The 22,691-nt window shown below is 46.0% G+C and overlaps 2 protein-coding genes across 2 annotated transcripts in view; both read left to right on the top strand.

Annotated features, from left to right (window-relative positions):
• Positions 1-7,265, top strand: part of med27 (mediator complex subunit 27) — a 10,489-nt gene extending 3,224 nt beyond the window's left edge. The window contains exons 4-8 of the mRNA XM_028577474.1: positions 3,258-3,351; positions 3,965-4,072; positions 4,332-4,373; positions 4,460-4,537; positions 7,023-7,265. Of these exons, the coding sequence (XP_028433275.1) occupies positions 3,258-3,351; positions 3,965-4,072; positions 4,332-4,373; positions 4,460-4,537; positions 7,023-7,157 (457 nt within the window). The 3' untranslated portion in view covers positions 7,158-7,265. The remainder of the gene's footprint in view (positions 1-3,257; positions 3,352-3,964; positions 4,073-4,331; positions 4,374-4,459; positions 4,538-7,022) is intronic.
• An 821-nt stretch (positions 7,266-8,086) lies between these two features.
• Positions 8,087-16,872, top strand: LOC114555232 (uncharacterized). The gene is made up of 6 exons (XM_028577484.1): positions 8,087-8,154; positions 8,460-8,669; positions 13,605-13,755; positions 15,193-15,299; positions 15,519-15,597; positions 16,576-16,872. Exons 2-6 carry the CDS (start codon positions 8,482-8,484, stop codon positions 16,591-16,593), a joined length of 543 nt encoding a protein of 180 aa, XP_028433285.1. The 5' UTR covers positions 8,087-8,154; positions 8,460-8,481; the 3' UTR covers positions 16,594-16,872.
• The last annotated feature ends 5,819 nt before the right edge of the window (positions 16,873-22,691 follow it).

The following is a 22,691-nucleotide window of genomic DNA, read 5'->3' as shown; positions in this document are numbered from 1 at the left end:
CAAGTACATTCAGACTTAGTTACCCTGGTCCTTAAACCAGTCATCTGGTGGAGTGTAGGTTGGGTGGGGGTCCTTGTACTCGGAGTCGGGCTAACGCTAACGCTAGCTGCTAAATGTTTTGCGTCGAGGTGATACTTGAGGCTCGATGTGCTGTGGTGATATGAGGATTCCTTGTTGCATAGCTTGCACACAACCATGCTCTAATCAACGCTTCCATCCGTTCGTTTTTTATAACAAAATGTCCCATCCACGGGGCCAACCAAAGCTGTCTCGTCAGCTTCTTCGTTCATGTTCACTGTGGTTTGTTGTTGTCTGAAGCATCTGAAGCAGGTCTGAAGTCATGAACGCTAGTTGGTGCTCCAGTATAATCGGTCCGCCGAAACTCATCCAGTGAGAAACGTCCCACGGTGCAAAAATAAGTGTGATTAAAATGCGTAAAAAATGTTTAACGTGTTATTTTTTGTATAATTAATTAACGCATTAAAGTCTGTAATTAATTAATCTTAATTAACGCGTTAAAGTCCCGGCTTATATATATATATATATATATATATATATACTGGGTTACTCTCTCTATGTGTGGGTATATATATCCTGTGATACTCTCTCTATGTGTGGGTATATATGGTATATATATACTGGTCAAAAGTTTTAGAACACCCTAATTAATTTTTTTTATTGAAATTTTAGCAGTTCAAGTCCAATGAATAGCTTGAAATGGTACAAAGGTAAGTGGTGAACTGCCTGAGGTTAAACAAAAAGTAAGGTTACCCAAAACTGAAAAATAATGTACATTTCAGTATTTTACAAAAAGGCCTTTTTCAGGGAACAAGAAATGGGTTAACAAGGTAAAGCTGTTCTGGAGCAATGGAGGTTGATCAAGCTTTGAAAGTTGGTGCTACCAATTCCCCCAGGTGTTCACACTGGTCTGGATTACTTCCAACCCCCTCAGTTAGAATAAAAGTATTGTTGGAACACACTGTGGTACCGTACCATCGTGAGCATTATTTGAACAGTATTGTACTGCAGAAATTAGTGTGTTGCTATAAAAATGGCGGGAAAAAGGCAATTAACAATGGAAGAGAGACAGACCATCATAACACTTAAGAATGTTGGTCTTTCCTACAGAGATATTGCGAAGAAAGTCAAGGTGTCAGTGAGTACAGTATTCTTCACCATCAAAAGGCACTTAGAAACTGGGGGAGACTCTGACAGGAAGAGGTCTGGCAGACCCAAAGCCACAACAGAATCAGAAGACAAGTTTCTGAGAGTCAACAGCTTGCGTGATAGGCGGCTCACAGGACAACAGCTTCAAGCACAGCTTAATAGTGGTCGGAATAAGAAGTCTCAGTTTCAACTGGAAAGAGAAGACTTGGAGCTGCAGGTTTGATAGGTCCAGTTGCAGCTAGAAAGCCATTGGTAAGACATCAGAATAAGAAAAAGAGGCTTGCCTGGGCCAAGAAACATCGTCAATGGACTACTGAAGACTTGAAGAAGGTGTTATGGACTGATGAATCAAAATTAGAAATCTTTGGTTCATCACGCAGGATTGTTGTACACCGTTGAGTAGGCGAAAGGATGGTTCCTCAGTGTGTGACATCTGTTAAACATGGAGGAGGAAGCGTGATGGTCTGGGGTTTTGCTGGATCCAGGATCGGTGATTTGTACAGAGTGAAAGGCACCCTACCACAGCATTTTGCAGCGCCATGCAGTACCCTCTGGTATGCGCCTAGTTGGTCAGGGGTTCATCCTACAGCAAGATAATGACCCAAAACAGAAGTCCAAGCTATGCCAGAACTACCTTAGCAAAAAAGAACAAGATGGTAAGCTTAAAAACATGGAGTGGCCAGCACAGTCCCCAGACTTAAACCCCATTGAGCTGGTTTGGGATGAACTGGACAGAAAAGTGAAAGCAAAGCAACCTCCAAGTGCCACACATTTATGGGAACTTCTGCAACAGAGTTGGGAAGAACTTTCTGAAGAATATTTGATTTCCATTGTAGAAAGAATACCACGAGTGTGTTCAGCTGTTATATCTGCCAGAGGGGGCTACTTTGATGAGACAAAAATTTTGAATAATTTTGGTTTATAAATTGATTCCATGATTTCTTTTTTAACTTAAATTGTTCATTTGTTCTATTCTTTCATTTCAGAGTACAATAAGACATTGAACTGCATGAATTTCAATAAAAACCTGGAAAAATTGGGGTGTTCTAAAACTTTTGACCGGTAGTGTGTAGGGCTGTGCAATTAATTGAATTTCGATTTCAATTTCGATTTTGGCTCCCACGATCACCAAATAGTATAATCGAGAAAAAAACGATTATTTTGCCATGTTCTGTTTTGCAAGAACACTCTGTCTTCTGAAAGACACGCGCACATCAGCACTCGCACATCCGGCCCTCCCGAAGCCAGTCAGGGAGGCAAGTTGTGTGCAAGTCATCCGCTGGAATTTAAAAACTCCGTGCGAGTAAAGATGGCAGCAGCATTTGGTGAGCAAAAAAAGGCAAAACCAACTCTGTTGTCTGGGAACAGCTAACGCTAGCTAACCCTGCGGTCCCTTTGCCTTTGCCCCCCGCTGTAGTATACTGTCTATAGACATTGTATTCCCCGACATGCTGTATTCACTTACTGTTTAAAACTTTTTCCAGCTTAGTGCGGGTGCATAGGCATACTGCTAAAACCAACATGAAAAAACAGTAATGTTCCCTCAGCATTTAGTTTAGTTGTTAAACTGTATGTAAATGAGTAGGGTGTTAAATCACCTGTTTCACCTAACGTTACTCTAAGGTACCGTCTATGTGCTGGATTCTTCCTAAGGTTAGCTAGCAAATAAGCCCACTGACGGTGACATTATTGTTGATATTTTGGCACAATGTTTAGTAATGACAGTAGTAGTGGTCATAGTGAGTGAACATGTGATGTGAGATGCACATTGTGTTATTCAAGAAAAAAAGGGGAAGTTCTCTGCGTTTCTGCAGACCACAACAATCCGGTGCAACCAAGGCAGGACACAACAGCACAAATAGCAAAAGATTGTCGGTGCAACACAGATGTCTTCTACTTGATGACTTTATTTCTTAAGGTGCATAACAGTGACTAACGTTTCGATGTATAGTTACATCTTCATCAGAGTCCTCAGAGTCCTATATATATATACATACATACATACATATACACACACGCACACACACACAGCTGCTCGATTATGGAAAAAATAATAATCACATATATATCTCCTGTGATACTTTGTGCAGGTACGTGGACGACGTCATCTCTCGGATCGGCAGGATGTTTCCTGATATGACCATCGAGCTGTTCAGACCCAACGGGACGTCGGCTGTGCTGCTGGTAGATATATATATATATATATATATATATATATATATATATATATATATATTAGTGCTGTCAAACGATTAAAATATTTTATCACAATTAATCGCATTAATGTCATAGTTAACTCGCAATTAATCGCACATTTTTATCTGTGTGCTCGGACAGGGGAGGGGTCTACTTGACAGGGAGGGGTCTGGTCGACAGGGAGGGGTCTACTTGACAGGGAGGGGTCTGGTCGACAGGGAGGGGTCTACTCGACAGGGAGGGGTCTGGTCCACAGGGAGGGGTCTGGTCCACAGGGAGGGGTCTGGTCCTTTATCAAGTTCTGACGGTGTCATCAGTCTTAAAATGATAAAAACGTTATTGATCCAACAGTAACAGACCTGTCTGTCTCTGTCTGTCTGTCTCTATACCTGTCGATCTCTCTTTCTACTCTTTGTCTCTACCTGTCTTTCTCTTTCCTGTCTGTCTGCCTTTCTCCTGTCTGTCTCTACCTGTCTCTCTCTCCTCTTTGTTTCTTCATTTCTGTCTCTACCTGTTTCTCTCTCTCTCTCCTCTTTGTCTCTTCTTGTCTGTCTCTACCTGTCTCTCTTTCTCCTCTTTGCTCTACCTGTCTATCTCTCAGGTGACCCTGGGGAAAGTGTTGAAGGCCATCGTCGTGATGCGTTCGCTGTTCATTGACAGAACTATTGTTCGAGGTTTCAACGAGAACGTTTACAGCGAGGACGGAAAGGTCTGTCTGTCTGTTTACCTTTTTTTTACTAAAATATTTTAATAATAGGTTAATATTGAATAGATATGCAAGAGATTATAATTTATATTTGATATGAACATATGAGAAGTAAATTATACTTTGTAGGATACTTGTAAAGTAAAAATATGTATTTTGACAAGTTTTAACAAAAAAGAAAAAAAACTGTGACTGAAGAAGTTTAACGGTCTGTCTCTCTACCTGTCTCTCTCTCTGTCTTTCTATCTGTCTGTCTCCTCAGCTGGACATATGGACCAAGTCTCAGTATCAGGTGTTCCAGAAGGTAAGACACTTCATCCTCTCAACCAATCTGAGAGCTGCACAGCTGAGCTGAGTGAGCAGCGCTCTGATTGGTTGTGTTGTTGCTAGGTAACGGACCATGCCACTACTGCCCTGCTACACTACCAGCTGCCCCAGATGCCCGACGTCGTCGTCCGCTCCTTCATGGTGAGACACAGTTTCCAGTTTCCATCACCAAACCCACCAGACTCCATGTAAATAATCAGGACTTTTATAAAGGTTCTTTTTTTTTGGGCATTTTAGGCCTTTAATTGACAGGACAGTTGAAGATGTGAAAGGGGAGACAGGGCTCGAGAGTGGAAGCACCGGTGCACCTAACGTCCTCACAACCGCTGCCTCTCCACTAACGAAGCCATGTCGTTTATATCGCTATGGTTTAATGTTGCGTTAGATGACCCGTTCCTTCTGGAAAGCCGTGCCTGTGTTTGGATCTTTCCTCCACACAGCCCCCATAACTCTCTGTTACTGCGGCCGCCACGGTGAAAAACACATTAGAAGTTATTAAATGGAACTAACTTCAGTTGGTTGAGTAATAGCGTGTAAGACGGGTGTAACGCTGCTGATGAGTCAGCCGTCACTCTCTGAGTAGCCTAGGATACGCTGCAGTCCATCACACTCCCTCTGTCTTTCGGTCGCTCTTTTTTTTTTTCTAAAGATTTTGGCCTTTATTTTGATAGGAAAGCTGAAGACATGAAAGGGGAGAGAGGGGGGGGGATGACATGTAGGAAAGGGCCGCAGGTCGGAGTCAAACCACCAAACCAACTGAGCTATCCGGGCGTCCTCTTTCTCTTTTAATCAGTCTGTTATTGTTGTTGAAAGCTTAGGAAGGAGCTTTCTCACATATATATATATATATATATATATATATATATATATATATATATATATATATATATATATATATATATATATATATGTATATATATATATATATATATATATATATATATATATACATATACATATATACATATATATATATATATATATATATATATATATATATATATATATATATATATATATATATATATATGTATATATATATATATATATATATATATATATATATATATATATATATATATATATATATATATATATATATATATATATATATATATATATATATCTCCTAGGCTATTTTAGATAAATTTCATTTACATGTGTTGCAGCTGTATATTTTCAAACTGGTAAAGGAAACCCTGTCTTTGCATTTTATTTTAATCACAATCTGTTTTAATAAAAGAGCTTGTGAAAAGTGGCTTTGACTTAAAACTGAACATTTAGCCCACTTTGTAAAAAAATACAGAGCTATATATTGTCTATCGCCATTCAGCGTTACGGCGATGCGAGGAAAAATTTGGGTGCACCTAAATTTTGTGCTGGTGCACCTAAATAAAAAAAGTTAGGCGCACCAGTGCAACCAAGGCAAAAAGTTAGTGTGGAGCCCTGGGAGAGAGAGGTGGGAATGACATGCAGCAACGGGCCGCAGGTCGGAGTCGAAAAACACATCATCGTAAAACACACTTCATTCAAAGTGGACAGGAACTAAATCAAACTATCAAAAGCCGTCTTGGTTCATCTCTCCACTGTTCCAACAATCACCTCTCTGGTTTGGTTGAAATAAACCCTTAATTCACCCATTTACATGTGGAGATATGCTGACTCTATACACGCTAAAAGTAGTGATTATTTACATGGAGTCTGGTGGAGATATGCTGGATCTATACACGCTAAAAGTCCTGATTATTTACATGGAGTCTGGTGGAGATATGCTGGCTCTATACACGCTAAAAGTCCTGATTATTTACATGGAGTCTGGTGGAGATATGCTGGCTCTATACACACTAAAAGTCCTGATTATTTACATGGAGTCTGGTGGAGATATGCTGGCTCTATACACGCTAAAAGTAGTGATTATTTACATGGAGTCTGGTGGAGATATGCTGGCTCTATACACGCTAAAAGTCCTGATTATTTACATGGAGTCTGGTGGAGATATGCTGGCTCTATACACGCTAAAAATCCTGATTATTTACATGGAGTCTGGTGGAGATATGCTGGCTCTATACACACTAAAAGTCCTGATTATTTACATGGAGTCTGGTGGAGATATGCTGGCTCTATACATGCTAAAAGTCCTGATTATTTACATGGAGTCTGGTGGAGTTTGGGGGGCTGTTTCATGTTAAACTAAAAGGATCTTACTCTTTAACTAAAAGGTCTATCTCTGTAGGGATCCATCCCATAATGTTGTCAGACACTTAGAATAATAATCTGAGTCTGTCAGCAGCAACAACAGAATTTTTAGTGACTCTAACTGCTGCTGAACATTAGTCCTGTAGGGTTACATTACAGCTCGGTTCTGGTTTAATACTGGACCAGATTCACAGATTGTTGTTCCATCAGACACTCAGACATGGAGACAGAGAGTCCAGGGTGGAAAAGAACAAAATTATCTTTTAAACTCTGTCTGTCTGTTTGTCTCTCGACCTGTCTCTCTGCCTACCTGTATGTTTGTCTCTCAAACTGCCTGTCTCTCAAACTGCCTGTCTCTCTGCCTGTCTGTCTCTTTCTCTCCCCCTGTCTCTCTGCCTACCTGTCTCTCTACCTGTCTGTCTCTCCGTAGACCTGGCTGCGGAGCTACATTAAACTCTTCCAGTCTCCGTGTCAGCGCTGCGGTCGTTTCCTGCAGGACGGACTTCCTCCAACGTGGAGGGACTTTAGGACCCTGGAGGCCTTTCACGACACCTGTCGCATGTAAACACACACTTCCTGTTTATCCTGTAAACACACACCTCCTGTCCTCTGTCTAGTTTTTCTCTTTGTATTTTGTAAAAAGAAGTTTGAATAAAGTTTGATTTTCATTTTTGATGGTGGTGTGTTTTTCAGTGGTGAAAGATCTGCTTTTATCTAAATAAATGTAATAAGTGAGTTGAGAAATGATTCGGCTGAACAGAAATACCATATAGAAACAATAATCAGTGACCTTCACCAGGAGACCTTTCTCTCATAAAGACAGGCACAACATTATCATACAAATGAAGCTTCCAGCTTTCTTATTATTATTAATGATATGATGATTCATGCAGGCTCATGACCTTTGACTTGCTCAAACTCGATTGGACAGCTGAATGTTTCTTAAAGTTTAATGTAATGTCCAACTCTCTCTATCATCTGATAACTGATTTATTTATTAGTTTACTGCCTTTAAATCCAGATTAATCAAGAAATGTACATCATCAAATCAGCTCATTGTATTCTGAGTTAACAGAGAAGCAGCAGTGAAGAAGCGGTGACATTGTGTCTCCTGATATTTAATATTTCAGATATTATTTAATAAAATAAAGTCTGACATTCAGACTGCAGCGTCTCACCGACATTTAAGCCAGAAAGTTCAAATCTCCAGCGAAGACCTGAAGGTCTACAGGGTTCCAGCGTGTTCCTTCAGAGGGAACATCCAACCAGTGGCAGCGATATTATTGGGGGGCACATACATGAAATCTTAAATAAAGTAGGAGGAGTGAGAAACAGTGGGGCTAACCGGACACAACCAGTCACTATCAGTAAATAAGCTGTAATGTGATAAAATAATAGCTGACAGTTATCACCAGTAGGAGGCAGTAATGACACATGGGATGCGAACTGCAGTAAAACCCTAATTAAGAAGAAGAAGAAGTCCTGAAGGCATCATGTGACCCGGAAGTTGTTGCACCTGGAGGACAGGTGAGGCTCATTCACAGACTGACTCCAACACTCAGGTGAGCTTCTGTTTGTTATTTTAAGAAGGAGACCGAGTAAATGAATGAAAGTTATGATTATACCTGAGTTAAAGGCTGTGTGGGTTTGTAGTCCCCTGGCCTGGATGTTAAAACACAAAGAAACCCACACATGAAGAGTTTATGGGTACATATAAACTATTTCAGATATGACATAAAGAGAACTCATAGGACTTGAGATTGACTGTGACACTGAAATGTTATCCACAGATCTAACTTTAGTTTCTCTCCTCTAATTCCTGTCATAATAATCTACTTTTCTCTGTGTTTGAGATAATCTGGTGCAGACTGATCCCGGTTCAGGTCCAGATGACTGACCGACCGTCTGCAGAGACTAGTCCCGGTCCTGGTTCTGGTCCTGGTTCTGTTAGGGGTCAGACTCTGTCCACCATTGACTCTGCCGCTCTGCAGGCGGCTGCTGTCCCTGCAGAGGAAGAGGAGGATGAAAGTGTGAGGATGAAGAGCAGCAGTTGTGTTTTACTGGAGAGACACCGCAGGTACCGACTATCACCTGGGCTTTTATTGTGAAGGGGCACTTCCTGTGTTCACATTAGAGGAATTAACGTGAGGCGAACAGAGATGGAGATGTTTGAAGACTCGACCCGCACGCTTGTGTTCTTACGCTCAGTGTGTTCTGTCCAATGGCCTCTCCCGACCTGCTGCACTAAACCTCTACTCACCCTCTAACCCCTCTAAACCACTCCAAACCCTTGAGTCTGGATCTCTGGAGACCTCTCACCCTCACCTCTCTAACCCTCTAAGGCCTCTACTCACCCTCTAAGACCTCTACTCACCCTCTAAAGCCTCTAAGGCCACTTCTCACCCTCTAAGGCCACTACTCACCCTCTAAGGCCACTACTCACCCTCTAATCACCCTCTAAGGCCTCTACTCACCCTCTAAGGCCTCTACTCACCCTCTAAGGCCTCTACTCACCCTCTAAGGCCTCTACTCACCCTCTAAAGCCTCTAAGGCCACCTCACCCTCTAAGGCCTCTACTCACCCTCTAAGACCTCTACTCACCCTCTAAGGCCTCTAAGGCCACTACTCACCCTCTAAGGCCTCTACTCACCCTCTAAAGCCTCTAAGGCCACTTCTCACCCTCTAAGGCCACTACTCACCCTCTAAGACCTCTACTCACCCTCTAAGGCCTCTAAGGCCACTACTCACCCTCTAAGACCTCTACTCACCCTCTAAGACCTCTAAGGCCAATACTCACCCTCTAAGGCCTCTAAGGCCACTACTCACCCTCTAAGGCCTCTACTCACCCTCTAAGGCCACTACTCACCCTCTAAGACCTCTACTCACCCTCTAAGGCCTCTAAGGCCACTACTCACCCTCTAAGGCCTCTACTCACCCTCTAAAGCCTCTAAGGCCACTTCTCACCCTCTAAGGCCACTACTCACCCTCTAAGACCTCTACTCACCCTCTAAGGCCTCTAAGGCCACTACTCACGCTCTAAGACCTCTACTCACCCTCTAAGACCTCTAAGGCCAATACTCACCCTCTAAGACCTCTAAGGCCACTACTCACCCTCTAAGACCTCTACTCACCCTCTAAGGCCTCTAAGGCCACTACTCACCCTCTAAGACCTCTACTCACCCTCTAAGGCCTCTAAGGCCTCTACTCACCCTCTAAGGCCTCTACTCACCCTCTAAGGCCTCTAAGGCCACTACTCACCCTCTAAGGCCTCTAAGGCCACTACTCACCCTCTAAGGCCTCTACTCACCCTCTAAGACCTCTACTCACCCTCTAAGGCCACTACTCACCCTCTAAGACCTCTACTCACCCTCTAAGGCCTCTAAGGCCACTACTCACCCTCTAAGGCCTCTACTCACCCTCTAAAGCCTCTAAGGCCACTTCTCACCCTCTAAGGCCACTACTCACCCTCTAAGACCTCTACTCACCCTCTAAGGCCTCTAAGGCCACTACTCACGCTCTAAGACCTCTACTCACCCTCTAAGACCTCTAAGGCCAATACTCACCCTCTAAGACCTCTAAGGCCACTACTCACCCTCTAAGACCTCTACTCACCCTCTAAGGCCTCTAAGGCCACTACTCACCCTCTAAGACCTCTACTCACCCTCTAAGGCCTCTAAGGCCACTACTCACCCTCTAAGACCTCTAAGGCCACTACTCACCCTCTAAGACCTCTACTCACCCTCTAAGGCCTCTAAGGTCTCTACTCACCCTCTAAAGCCTCTACTCACCCTCTAAGGTCTCTACTCACCCTCTAAGGCCTCTACTCACCCTCTAAAGCCTCTACTCACCCTCTAAGGCCTCTACTCACCCTCTTAGGCCACTACTCACCCTCTAAGACCTCTACTCACCCTCTAAGGCCTCTAAGGCCACTACTCACCCTCTAAGACCTCTACTCACCCTCTAAGGCCTCTAAGGCCACTACTCACCCTCTAAGGCCTCTAAGGCCTCTACTCACCCTCTAAAGCCTCTACTCACCCTCTAAGGCCTCTAAGGCCACTACTCACCCTCTAACGTCTCTACTCACCCTCTAAGACCTCTACTCACCCTCTAAGGCCTCTAAGGCCACTACTCACGCTCTAAGACCTCTACTCACCCTCTAAGACCTCTAAGGCCAATACTCACCCTCTAAGACCTCTAAGGCCACTACTCACCCTCTAAGACCTCTACTCACCCTCTAAGGCCTCTAAGGCCACTACTCACCCTCTAAGGCCTCTACTCACCCTCTAAGGCCTCTAAGGCCACTACTCACCCTCTAAGGCCACTACTCACCCTCTAAGGCCTCTAAGGCCACTACTCACCCTCTAAGGCCTCTACTCACCCTCTAAGACCTCTACTCACCCTCTAAGGCCACTACTCACCCTCTAAGACCTCTACTCACCCTCTAAGGCCTCTAAGGCCACTACTCACCCTCTAAGGCCTCTACTCACCCTCTAAAGCCTCTAAGGCCACTTCTCACCCTCTAAGGCCACTACTCACCCTCTAAGACCTCTACTCACCCTCTAAGGCCTCTAAGGCCACTACTCACGCTCTAAGACCTCTACTCACCCTCTAAGACCTCTAAGGCCAATACTCACCCTCTAAGACCTAAGGCCACTACTCACCCTCTAAGACCTCTACTCACCCTCTAAGGCCTCTAAGGCCACTACTCACCCTCTAAGACCTCTACTCACCCTCTAAGGCCTCTAAGGCCACTACTCACCCTCTAAGACCTCTAAGGCCACTACTCACCCTCTAAGACCTCTACTCACCCTCTAAGGCCTCTAAGGTCTCTACTCACCCTCTAAAGCCTCTACTCACCCTCTAAGGTCTCTACTCACCCTCTAAGGCCTCTACTCACCCTCTAAAGCCTCTACTCACCCTCTAAGGCCTCTACTCACCCTCTTAGGCCACTACTCACCCTCTAAGACCTCTACTCACCCTCTAAGGCCTCTAAGGCCACTACTCACCCTCTAAGGCCTCTAAGGCCTCTACTCACCCTCTAAAGCCTCTACTCACCCTCTAAGGCCTCTAAGGCCACTACTCACCCTCTAACGTCTCTACTCACCCTCTAAGGCCTCTACTCACTCTCTAAAGCCTCTACTCACCCTCTAAGGCCTCTACTCACCCTCTTAGGCCTCTACTCACCCTCTAAGGCCACTACTCGCCCTCTAAGGCCTCTACACCCTCTAAGGCCTCTACACCCTCTAAGACCGCTACTCACCCTCTAAGGCCTCTACTCACCCTTTAAGGTCTCTACTCACCCTCTAAGGCCTCTACTCACCCTCTAAGGTCTCTACTCGCCCTCTAAGGTCTCTACTCGCCCTCTAAGGCCTCTACTCGCCCTCTAAGGCCTCTACTCACCCTCTAAGGCCTCTACTAACCCTCTAAGACTGCAACTCACCCTCTAAGGCCGCAACTCACCCTCTAAGGCCACTACTCACCCTCTAAGGCCTCTACTCACCCTTTAAGGTCTCTACTCACCCTCTAAGGCCTCTACTCACCCTCTAAGGTCTCTACTCACCCTCTAAGGCCTCTACCCACCCTCTAAGGCCTCTACTCACCCTTTAAGGTCTCTACTCACCCTCTAAGGCCACTACTCACCCTCTAAGGCCTCTACTCACCCTCTAAGGCCTCTACTCACCCTTTAAGGTCTCTACTCACCCTCTAAGGCCTCTACTCACCCTCTAAGGCCACTACTCACCCTCTAAGGCCTCTACTCACCCTTTAAGGCCTCTACTCATCCTCTAAGGCCTTAGGCCTATCTCCCGGACTCCTCCCGGTTTGTTATTTCTCCCGGGAAACTCCTGTAATTTGCAGCATGGCCCAAACTTCCTTTATAAATAATTAGACCAATATGTTTGTCTAATGTTGACCAGTTGCCAGATTTTGTATGACACGCATCCTATTCACACAATCTATCATATACAATGTTCAACCCATTAGTCACCTCAACCTGGCAACCTATAACCCTCAACCTGGCAACCTGTAAGCCTCAACCTGGCAACCTGTAAGCCTCAACCTGGCAACCTATAACCCTCTACCTGGCAACCTGTAAGCCTCAACCTGGCAACCTGTAAGCCTCAACCTGGCAACCTATAACCCTCAACCTGGCAACCTGTAAGCCTCAACCTGGCAACCTATAACCCTCTACCTGGCAACCTGTAAGCCTCAACCTGGCAACCTGTAAGCCTCAACCTGTCAACCTATAACCCTCAACCTGGCAACCTGTAAGCCTCAACCTGGCAACCTATAACCCTCTACCTGGCAACCTATAACCCAGTTGCTCAGTTGATCTCTGAGCAAGCTTTGCGGAAAGTTCAGACCCCAAAGCGAGCAGATAAAAATGGCAGGTGAAGGTGGTGTTCCTGCAAAGAAATTGAAATATAGCTGTAAATTTCAACAGTGTTGCAACAATTCACATGCATCAAACCTCCAGGCTTTTTGTAAGGTGTGTCGCATTGACTTTAATGTAGCGCACGGTGGGAAAAATGACATCACCCAGCACATTAAAACACAGCAGCACCATCGCGCAGAAGGCAAGGCAAGGCAGCTTTATTTATATAGCACATTTCAGCAACAGGGCAATTCAAAGTGCTTTACATAAAACATTGAAGAGCAGTTAAAAACAATTAAAAAAAAGAAGAGGCACATAAGGGCGCACGGGCGATTTCATCCTTTATCATGAAAGAACAGACGGAGGCAGAAAACGTGAAGCAATCTGAACTCAAGATGGCAATGTTGGTAGCACAGACTTACAGTACACTTAACAGTAAACACCCCCCGGCTCTTATTATTTAGTTATATATTTGTTTTAATTCATTTCAATTTGAATAAATGTGCTCCAGGTTTTCTCTGCTCGGCCTGAGGCTGAATATCTTATTCTGTATTCTTAATATAAAACCTGCTGCATGAGGTCATCACTGTGGTCACATAATCCAGGTGTCCTCACATGACGATGACTCATCTCTGACAGGAAACGCATCACTCAGAGCTGCAGCACGCTGCGGCAGCTGCTACCCACAATCCACGGCGGCCGAGTCGACATGGTGACCGTGCTGGAGACTACGGTGGCTTTCCTGGAGACGGTCCAGGATGTAGTGGCAGCCCAAGACCAACACATACAGGTACAACACACCAGGAGGTAGTCCTGTCCCAACACACAGGTACAACACACCAGGAGGTAGTCCTGGCCCAACATACAGGTACAACACACCAGGAGGTAGTCCTGTCCCAACATACAGGTACAACACACCAGGAGGTAGTCCTGTCCCAACATACAGGTACAACACACCAGGAAGTAGTCCCAGCCATAGACTGTAAATATGAATGGACAGAGCATAGGGACGAAGAGGGGTTGAAGAAGAGAAAAGGCTCTCCCTCTCAGACTACCCTGCTTAACCAACGGATGTAGACTCTGTAGTATGTTCTATAACATTAACTTGGTTAAATGAGCTCATTTCCATCTGCTGGCTATTGAACAGCATGCAGTTAGCAAGACTATAACATTAATATTTCTATGATTAATAACATCTAACCTATATTATACAGTTTCAAATAGTTGGATCATATTATTAACCCTAAGCCAACTGCCGTTAATAATATTATTTACACTATCGTTAAGTTAGGAAATGTAGACTTTATCTAACAAAAATGAAACCTAGCATAAGTTGTGGCAGGTCACGGAGTCGAGCTCGGCTATTAGCTCACAGGTGACAGGTCCTCAGCCGGCTCACCAGCTGATGGCTCAGCTGATTCCCTCTTTAGATTGGATTTCCAAATAGTGCGCTCTATATAAACTGCTTTTCCCAGCCTACCTTGCTCCATCTCTGCTAGCGCTTGCAACCCAGCTCCACCCCAGCTCCTCCTTTTAATTGATGAATCAATGTGGTGTCTGTTGTCATTGATGCTGCTCTGTTTTGTACCCTATGGGGATCCTGTACTGCTGCTCTCCCCGCTTAAGGGAGAATTCTGGCCAATTTTTACGTTAATCTTGATCACTATAAATATGCGAGTACAGTTGATAGAAAAAAAAAACTACTAACACGGAGCAGCTGCAGCTACGTCTACGAGCTTCCACTGAGATAAAACAGTTGTCACTCCTCCCCATCTCTTCCCCATCTCCTCCCCTGCTCCTCCCCCGCTCCTCCCCAGCTCCTCCTCCGCTCCTTCCCCGCTCCTCCCCAGCTCCTCCTCTGCTCCTCCCCCGCTCCTCCCCATCTTCTCCCCATCTCTTCCCCTGATCCTCCCCAGCTCCTCCTCTGCTCCTCCCCATCTCCTCCCCAGCTCCAACCTCTCGACTTCAAATCGTCACGTCCGTTTGTAATGCAACCATGATGACCGCGCCCGTAACGGCAAACTCAAAGCCTCAGAGCAGCTCTGCACAAACCAATGGTTGACGTCACACATGCTCTATCCATTAATATTAGGTTAATAATAATAATAATAATAATATCTATGGTGCCAGCCCCGTTTGGATCTGAACATGAGATGAAGAGAAAATATCTAACAGTGGTTTAACTCTCTCTCTTTATGTGGTCTGATGATGGTGATGATGATGTCAGCTGTGTCCCCCTGCTGAGCTGCATGCTGATTGGCTGCGGCAGAGTCAGGAGAGCCGGGAGGCTGGAAACAAGATGGCTGCCGAGCAGGAGAAGAAGAAGCTCAACAGGTGAGACAGAAACGGCTCTTCACATATTTTATCTAAGTTATAAGAGTTGAGTGCCCAGGTAGCTCAGGTGGAAGAGCGCATGCCCATATATAGAGAGGTTTACTCCTCGACGCAGCAGCTGCGGGTTCGACTCTGACCTGCGGCCCTTTGCTGCATGTCCCCCCCCCTCCCCCTTTCATTTCTTCATCTGTTTAATTTGATCTGAATCTGATCCTGCAGGAGTGGACGCGTCCGGCTGAAGAGGACAGGCGCAGACAGACAGGCAGACGGACAGGCGGACGGGCAGGCAGACAGACAGGTACTCTACTTGTTCAGTTCTGTTGTATGCTTCCAAAACGGTCAAATGTTGGAAAAGGCGACATAAACGTTGACTAAAGCGACACAAGTTGTTTTGTCTTCCATACCCGTTCAGGTACTTATTCCTGCTGCCATTAGCATTGTCAAAGACTTTCTTAAAATGTAATCTTTGTAATTATTGTGTTTGTTGTCTATGTACAACTGGCTGTAAACCAAAGTGTCCTCCATGGATAATAAAGACACTTTGTGTTGAACACCCACCTTCCACCAAACATCTCTCCCAGTGACTCCTCTGTCTCAGACCAATACCCAATAATCTCTGAATGAAATCCTGATGCCCAATAATCTCTGAGTGAAGTCCTGATGCCCAGTAATCTCTGAGTGAAATCCTGAGAGTCTTGCTGTAGGCTCCATTGTTAGGTGAAATGTGATAAACTCAGTCCCAGTCAGTCTTTCTCCAGTCTGGACCTTAAAACCTGTTTGATATTATCTTCAGTCTTGGTGGTAAAGTCCTCAGACTTTCTGACAGATTATCTGATATGGATGGTGGGGTGGTGATGGCGCAGTGGATATGACACGTGCCTTTGGTGTGGGAGATCCGGGTTCAATTCCCACTGTGATACATCAACCAATGTGTCCCTGAGCAAGACACTTAACCCCTAGTTGCTCTAGAGGCGTGCAACCTCTGACATATATAGCAATTGTAAGTTACTTTGGATAAAAGCGTCAGCTAAATGACATGTAATGGTAGGAATATGATTTCTTGTTTTGTTTTGTCATGCAGAATGTTTTATTTATAACAAACTTATGAGTTCATATTGTTACCCTGTCAGCTAAATAATAACCCTAAAACTGCCTTTTTAATAATGGCTTTGAGGGAAACCTATTTTCCAGCGACTGGCGCCCATGGTGAAACTGATGCTTCACCTTGTGTTCACTTCCTGTTTAGGTTGATAGTCTTTCTGTTCTTCTTCTGCAGCTTCGTGTCTCATTGTAACTTTGTGGTATCGGAGTCATCCTACTGGTCGCCATGGCAACAGTCAAGTCTGCACGATGTAGTCCCAGTACTGCAGTATTAAAATTTACTTTAATAATATACTTTATGGTATGTCTCACTGTATAAATCTGTTGTTAAAGGAAAGTTGTATTCAGAGTTTGGGTCTTTTATTTTGAAGGAACTGATTTCCTGTAGAGATCAGAGATCAGATCAATAACCTCATTATTTCATTGTATTCAGTTTGTTTGATGACAATAAACATGTTGTATTGATCATCAATCAGCTGTCCTGTTTTATGTGTTAATGTGAGGAAGGTCAGTCTTCATCATCATCATCAATCTATATATACAGTATATACTGTATATATACGGTGTGTGTGTATGTATGTGTATGTGTGTGTGTGTATTGTAGACCGGTGTGGCAGTTCGCTGAGCCGTCACTCGCTGTGGCCAAGCCAGCCCCTTTTTATTGCCTTCCCCTCAGCAAACCCCCGGCCCTACTAGTGCCCTCTTCTGCCGTACGGACGAACACCAGTTGCCCGTCAGCGGGGCGGATGTTTTGACCTATACTAAAAAGGAGTTGCTTTTGACACTTCCCTGATTAATTTAGTTTATAGAGACACACACGCTCTCCGTCTAAGGAGAAGCCCTCGCCCGGATCAGGGAACCCGAAGGCGAGACAAGAGGTTAGATACACGTTACTCCAGACGTCCCCAAAAGACACGGGCTCTTATCCCCCTGTATATGACAAGCACTGCCCGAGGGGATCTATAAAAACCAATGATTTCTCTTTAGTACTCACGCTCTCAGCCGTCCTCCCAGGGTCACCGGAGGTCTCTTCCTTCTCGAGGACGCCCGCCTTGCCCTCCTTGGTCGCCCGACTGAGAGAGGGGGATGCTCAGAGGCTCTGACCTGGCTGCGCGGATAGGGAAATGCACTCCCCACTAGGAGATAACAGGAGGTCTGCGTGTCCAAGTCGATCCCCGCCAGGAGGCAACTCTCCACGGGCGGTTAAAGAGGAGTCACTAACCCCCGTATGGGGGGAACCCTACTCGCTTGACAGCGGGCAAGACGATCCCAGAGAAAAATAAAGAACTGGCAAAAGTTAGCTCTCCTAGTCCAAAGTCGGACTCTACTATTTATTATTTTGTGACAAAAGCAGAAATTAAAAGCAAGTGGTCCTCTACAAATTAAAACTAAAAATAATGATAAAGCCTCCGCTCTAACAGAGGTATTTAAAGCTGCTTCTCTTTTCCTCATGGCTCTGTGTCTCCCACACTCATAGGAGTGCAGGTAATCTCCTCTTTGGTGTCAAAGAGGGCAAATAAATCTTCCCCAAAACGCAGCGTAAAGAGCGTCTGGGTGAAGTAAGAGAGAAGAGCACTTTTTGGCCTCTGTTTAACAGAGGTATTTGAAGCTGCTTCTCAGACATAGTCTTTTTTCTTTTTTTCTTTTTCTTTTCCTCCCTTACACTCAGCGAGCGCAAGGGAACCCCTCTGCAGCTGAGAGAGGCATAATGAATCTTCCCCAATGCAACAGAAAGTGCAAGGGTAGATGGAGAAGGCTTCATGGCATCCCAATGCCACGTAAAGTGTTCGGGTAAAAGAGCCCAAAGGGAACCCAAAAGGGACCCAAAAGGCACCAAAAAGGCACCCAAAAGGGACTGCTACTCGGCAAAAACACTCATATTTATACACAAAAAACATTTTACTCCTCCCAAAGTTATCAAAAGGGACGTACTATATGTACTTCCCTATCCTTGTAAGGTAATGTAGGAAACACTTCAAAAATAACGTTACAGTATGGCCACACATGTGCCTTCAAGACACACACACACACAGCTGCATGCACCCGTCAAGGCCGCAGCCCCTGCCTGTGCTCCTCTTATCTGTCTAGGTGCTTTCCTACACTCTTCACATTTTCTCAATGAGAGCTCTTTCTGTCATAAAATGCAAAAACAGATCAGTATGTAAGCAAAAGACAGATTAATATATGAGCAAAAACAGATTAATATATGAGCAAGATGTATGTTATTTTTTTGGGTTTCAACACACACACTCTAAGCAATGATATAGTTTGTTTTTCAAAACACATCTATCTAAGTGATTATATGTTTATTCTGTGAATACTAACAACATTGTATATGTTGTAAAGACAGATTCTGCTATTTCTTTGTTTTTGGGTTTTCATCTGGCCTCGCGGACAACAGTATATATGTATATAGTGTATATCTCAGACCGAGCTAAACACTAGCTGTCAGGAAACACGTGTTCAGATCAGTGTATGTTTGACAGTAGACCAATAGAAGAAACCAAAACAAAGACTAAAAAACATTTTGGTACATGCAGTATATACTGTACATACCATCCATCCATCCATCCATCCATCTTCGTCCGCTTATCCGGTGTCGGGTCGCGGGGGGAGCAGCTCCAGCAGGGGACCCCAAACTTCCCTTTCCCGAGCAACATTAACCAGCTCCGACTGGGGATCCTGAGCGTTCCCAGGCCAGGTTGGAGATATAATCCCTCCACCTAGTCCTGGGTCTTCCCCGAGGCCTCCTCCCAGCTGGACGTGCCTGGAACACCTCCCTAGGGAGGCGCCCAGGGGGCATCCTTACCAGATGCCCGAACCACCTCAACTGGCTCCTTTCGACGCAAAGGAGCAGCGGCTCTCTCCGAGCTCCTCACGGATGACTGAGCTTCTCACCCTATCTCTAAGGGAGACGCCAGCCACCCTCCTGAGGAAACCCATTTCGCCGCTTGTACCCTGGATCTCGTTCTTTCGGTCATGACCCAGCCTTCATGACCATAGGTGAGGGTAGGAACGAAAACTGACCGGTAGATCGAGAGCTTTGCCTTCTGGCTCAGCTCTCTTTTTTCGTCACAACGGTGCGATAGATTGAATGCAATACCGCACCCGCTGCGCCGATTCTCCGACCAATCTCCCGCTCCATTGTCCCCTCACTCGCGAACAAAACCCCAAGGTACTTGAACTCCTTCACTTGGGGTAAGGACTCATTCCCTACCTGGAGAAGGCATTCCATCGGTTTCCTGCTGAGAACCATGGCCTCCGATTTAGAGGTGCTGATCCTCATCCCAACCGCTTCACACTCGGTTGCGAACCGATCCAGTGAGTGCTGAAGGTCGCAGGCCGATGATGCCATCAGGACCACATCATCTGCAAAGAGCAGCGATGAGATCCCCAGCCCACCAAACTGCAACCCCTCCCACCCCGACTACGCCTCGATATCCTGTCCATAAATATTACAAACAGGATTGGTGACAAAGCGCAGCCCTGGCGGAGGCCAACCCTCACCTGAAACGAGTCCGACTTACTACCGAGAACCCGGACACAGCTCTCACTTTGGTCATACAGAGATTGGATGGCCCTGGTAGAGACCCCCTCACCCCATACTCCCGCAGCACCTCCCACAGTATCTCCCGGGGGACCCGGTCATACGCCTTCTCCAAATCCACAAAACACATGTAGACCGGTTGGGCATACTCCCAGGCTCCCTCCAGGATCCTTGCGAGTGAAGAGCTGGTCCGTTGTTCCACGACCAGGACGGAATCCGCATTGTTCCTCCTCAACCCGAGGTTCGACTATCGGCCGAACCCTCCTTTCCAGCACCTTGGAGTAGACTTTACCAGGGAGGCTGAGAAGTGTGATACCCCTATAATTGGCACACACCCTCTGGTCCCCCTTTTTTAAAAGGGGAACCACCACCCCAGTCTGCCACTCCTTTGGCACCGTCCCCAGACTTCCACGCAATGTTGAAGAGGCGTGTCAACCAGGACAGCCCCTCCACACCCAGAGCCTTGAGCATTTCTGGACGGATCTCATCAATCCCGGGGCTTTGCCACTGTGTAGTTGTTTGACTACATCAGTGACTTCCGCCTGGGAAATCGGCGACAATCCCCGTTATCCTCCAGCTCTGCCTCTAACATAGAGGGCGTATTAGTCGGATTCAGGAGTTCCTCAAAGTGCTCCTTCCACCGCCCTATTACCTCCTCAGTTGAGGTCAACAGTGTCCCATCCTTACTGTACACAGCTTGGATGGTTCCCCGCCCCCTCCTGAGGTGGCGAACAGTTTTCCAGAAGCACTTTGGTGCCGACCGAAAGTCCTTCTCCATGTCTTCTCAAACTTCTCCCACACCCGCTGCTTTGCCTCTTTCACGGCAGAGGCTGCAGCCCTTCGGGCCCTTCGGTGCCCTGCAACTGCCTCCGAGAGTCCTCCGGGATAACATATCCCGGAAAGACTCCTTCTTCAGTCGGACGGCTTCCCTGACCACCGTGTCCACCACGGTGTTCGTGGGTTACCGCCCCTTGAGGCACCTAAGACCCTAAGACCACAGCTCCTCGCCGCAGCTTCAGCAATGGAAACTTTGAACATTGTCCACTCGGGTTCAATGCCCCCAGCCTCCACAGGGATGCACAAAAAGCTCCGCCCGGAGGTGTGAGTTGAAAGTCTGTCGGACAGGGGCCTCCTCCAGACGTTCCCAATTTACCCGCACTACACGTTTGGGCTTACCAGGTCTGTCCAGAGTCTTCCCCCACCCCCTGACCCAACTCACCACCAGATGGTGATCGGTTGACAGCTCTGCCCCTCTCTTCACCCGAGTGTCCAAAACATACGGCCTCAGATCAGATGAAACGATTATGAAATCGATCATTGACCTTGGCCTAGGGTGCTCTGGTACCAGGTACACTTATGAGCATCCCTATGTTCGAACATGGTGTTCGTTATAGACAATCCATGACTAGCACAGAAGTCCAACAACAAACAACCACTCTGGTTTAGATCAGGAGGCCTCCCAATCACGCCTCTCAGGTGTCTCCATCATTGCCCACGTGTGCGTTGAAGTCCCCCAGCAGAACAATGGAGTCCCCCACTGGAGCCCCATGCAGGACTCCAGTCAAGGTCTCCAAGAAGGCCGAATACTCCGAACTCCTGTTTGGTGCATATGCACAAACAACAGTCAGAGTTTTCCCCCCCACAACCCGCAGGCGTAGGGAGGCGACCCTCTCGTCCACCGGGGTAAACTCCAACACAGCGGCGCCAGCCGGGGCTTGTGAGTATCCCCACACCCGCCCGGCGCCTCACACCCTGGGCAACTCCGGAGAAGAAAAGAGTCCAACCCCTATCCAGGAGTATGGTTCCAGAACCGAGACTGTGCGTGAGGTAAGCCCCACCAGATCTAACCGGTGGCGCTCCACCTCCCGCACCAGTTCCGGCTCCTTCCCCCACAGAGAGGTGACGTTCCACGTCCCCAGAGCCAGCGTCTGCCGCCCGGGTCTGGTCCGTCGAGGCCCCTGACCTTCACTGCCACCCGTGTGGCATCGCACCCGACCCCAACGGTTCCTCCCACAGGTGGTGGGCCCATGGGCTGGAGAGATGGGAGCCACGTAGCTTGTTCGGGCTGTGCCCGGCGGGCTCCGTGGCAAACCCGCCACCAGGCGCTCGCCGACGAGCCCGCCCGTCTGGGCCTGGCTCCAGACGGGGCCCGGGCTTCCTCCGGCAGGGTCACTCCATCTCTACCTTGCTTCTTCATTGGGGTTACTGTACATACAGTATATATATATATATATATATATATATATATATATATATATATATATATATATATATATAAACTGAAGAAGCTGTAAAGTATATGTAGCTAGTTGTAGTCCGTTACTCAGTAGCAAATTGCTACATAAATGAAAATGTTAAATGGATTTGCATGTTGTCATTTATTATACATGTTTGTTCATATCCATTCTTGTCCTATGAAAATAACACTATAACGGACTAACCTTATATGAGTTGATACATCAAGTGTTTGACCAATGTAGACTAAACTCACATTGATTGGACTAAATTAATTAAAACAAACATATTAATTCAACAAGATGCAAATGAGTTGAATGCAAATATGAATATTATGTTGAACCAACACATGTACGCTGTGTTCAAATAACATGATGGTTTGTTGACTTGGTTTTAGATGGAATATAGGTGGCATGATCACAGCATGTTCATCCAATGAATTATTTGAGCGTAGATTTCTTTTAGCAACAAATATATGAAACACAACTCAAAATCTGCTACAAATACTC

Source organism: Perca flavescens, chromosome 5 (genome assembly GCF_004354835.1).
Source record: "Perca flavescens isolate YP-PL-M2 chromosome 5, PFLA_1.0, whole genome shotgun sequence".
In the NCBI taxonomy this organism is placed as follows: domain Eukaryota; kingdom Metazoa; phylum Chordata; class Actinopteri; order Perciformes; family Percidae; genus Perca; species Perca flavescens.
The sequence above is the reverse complement of the archived record's forward strand: the minus strand, read 5'-3'. Positions and strand labels throughout refer to the sequence as shown.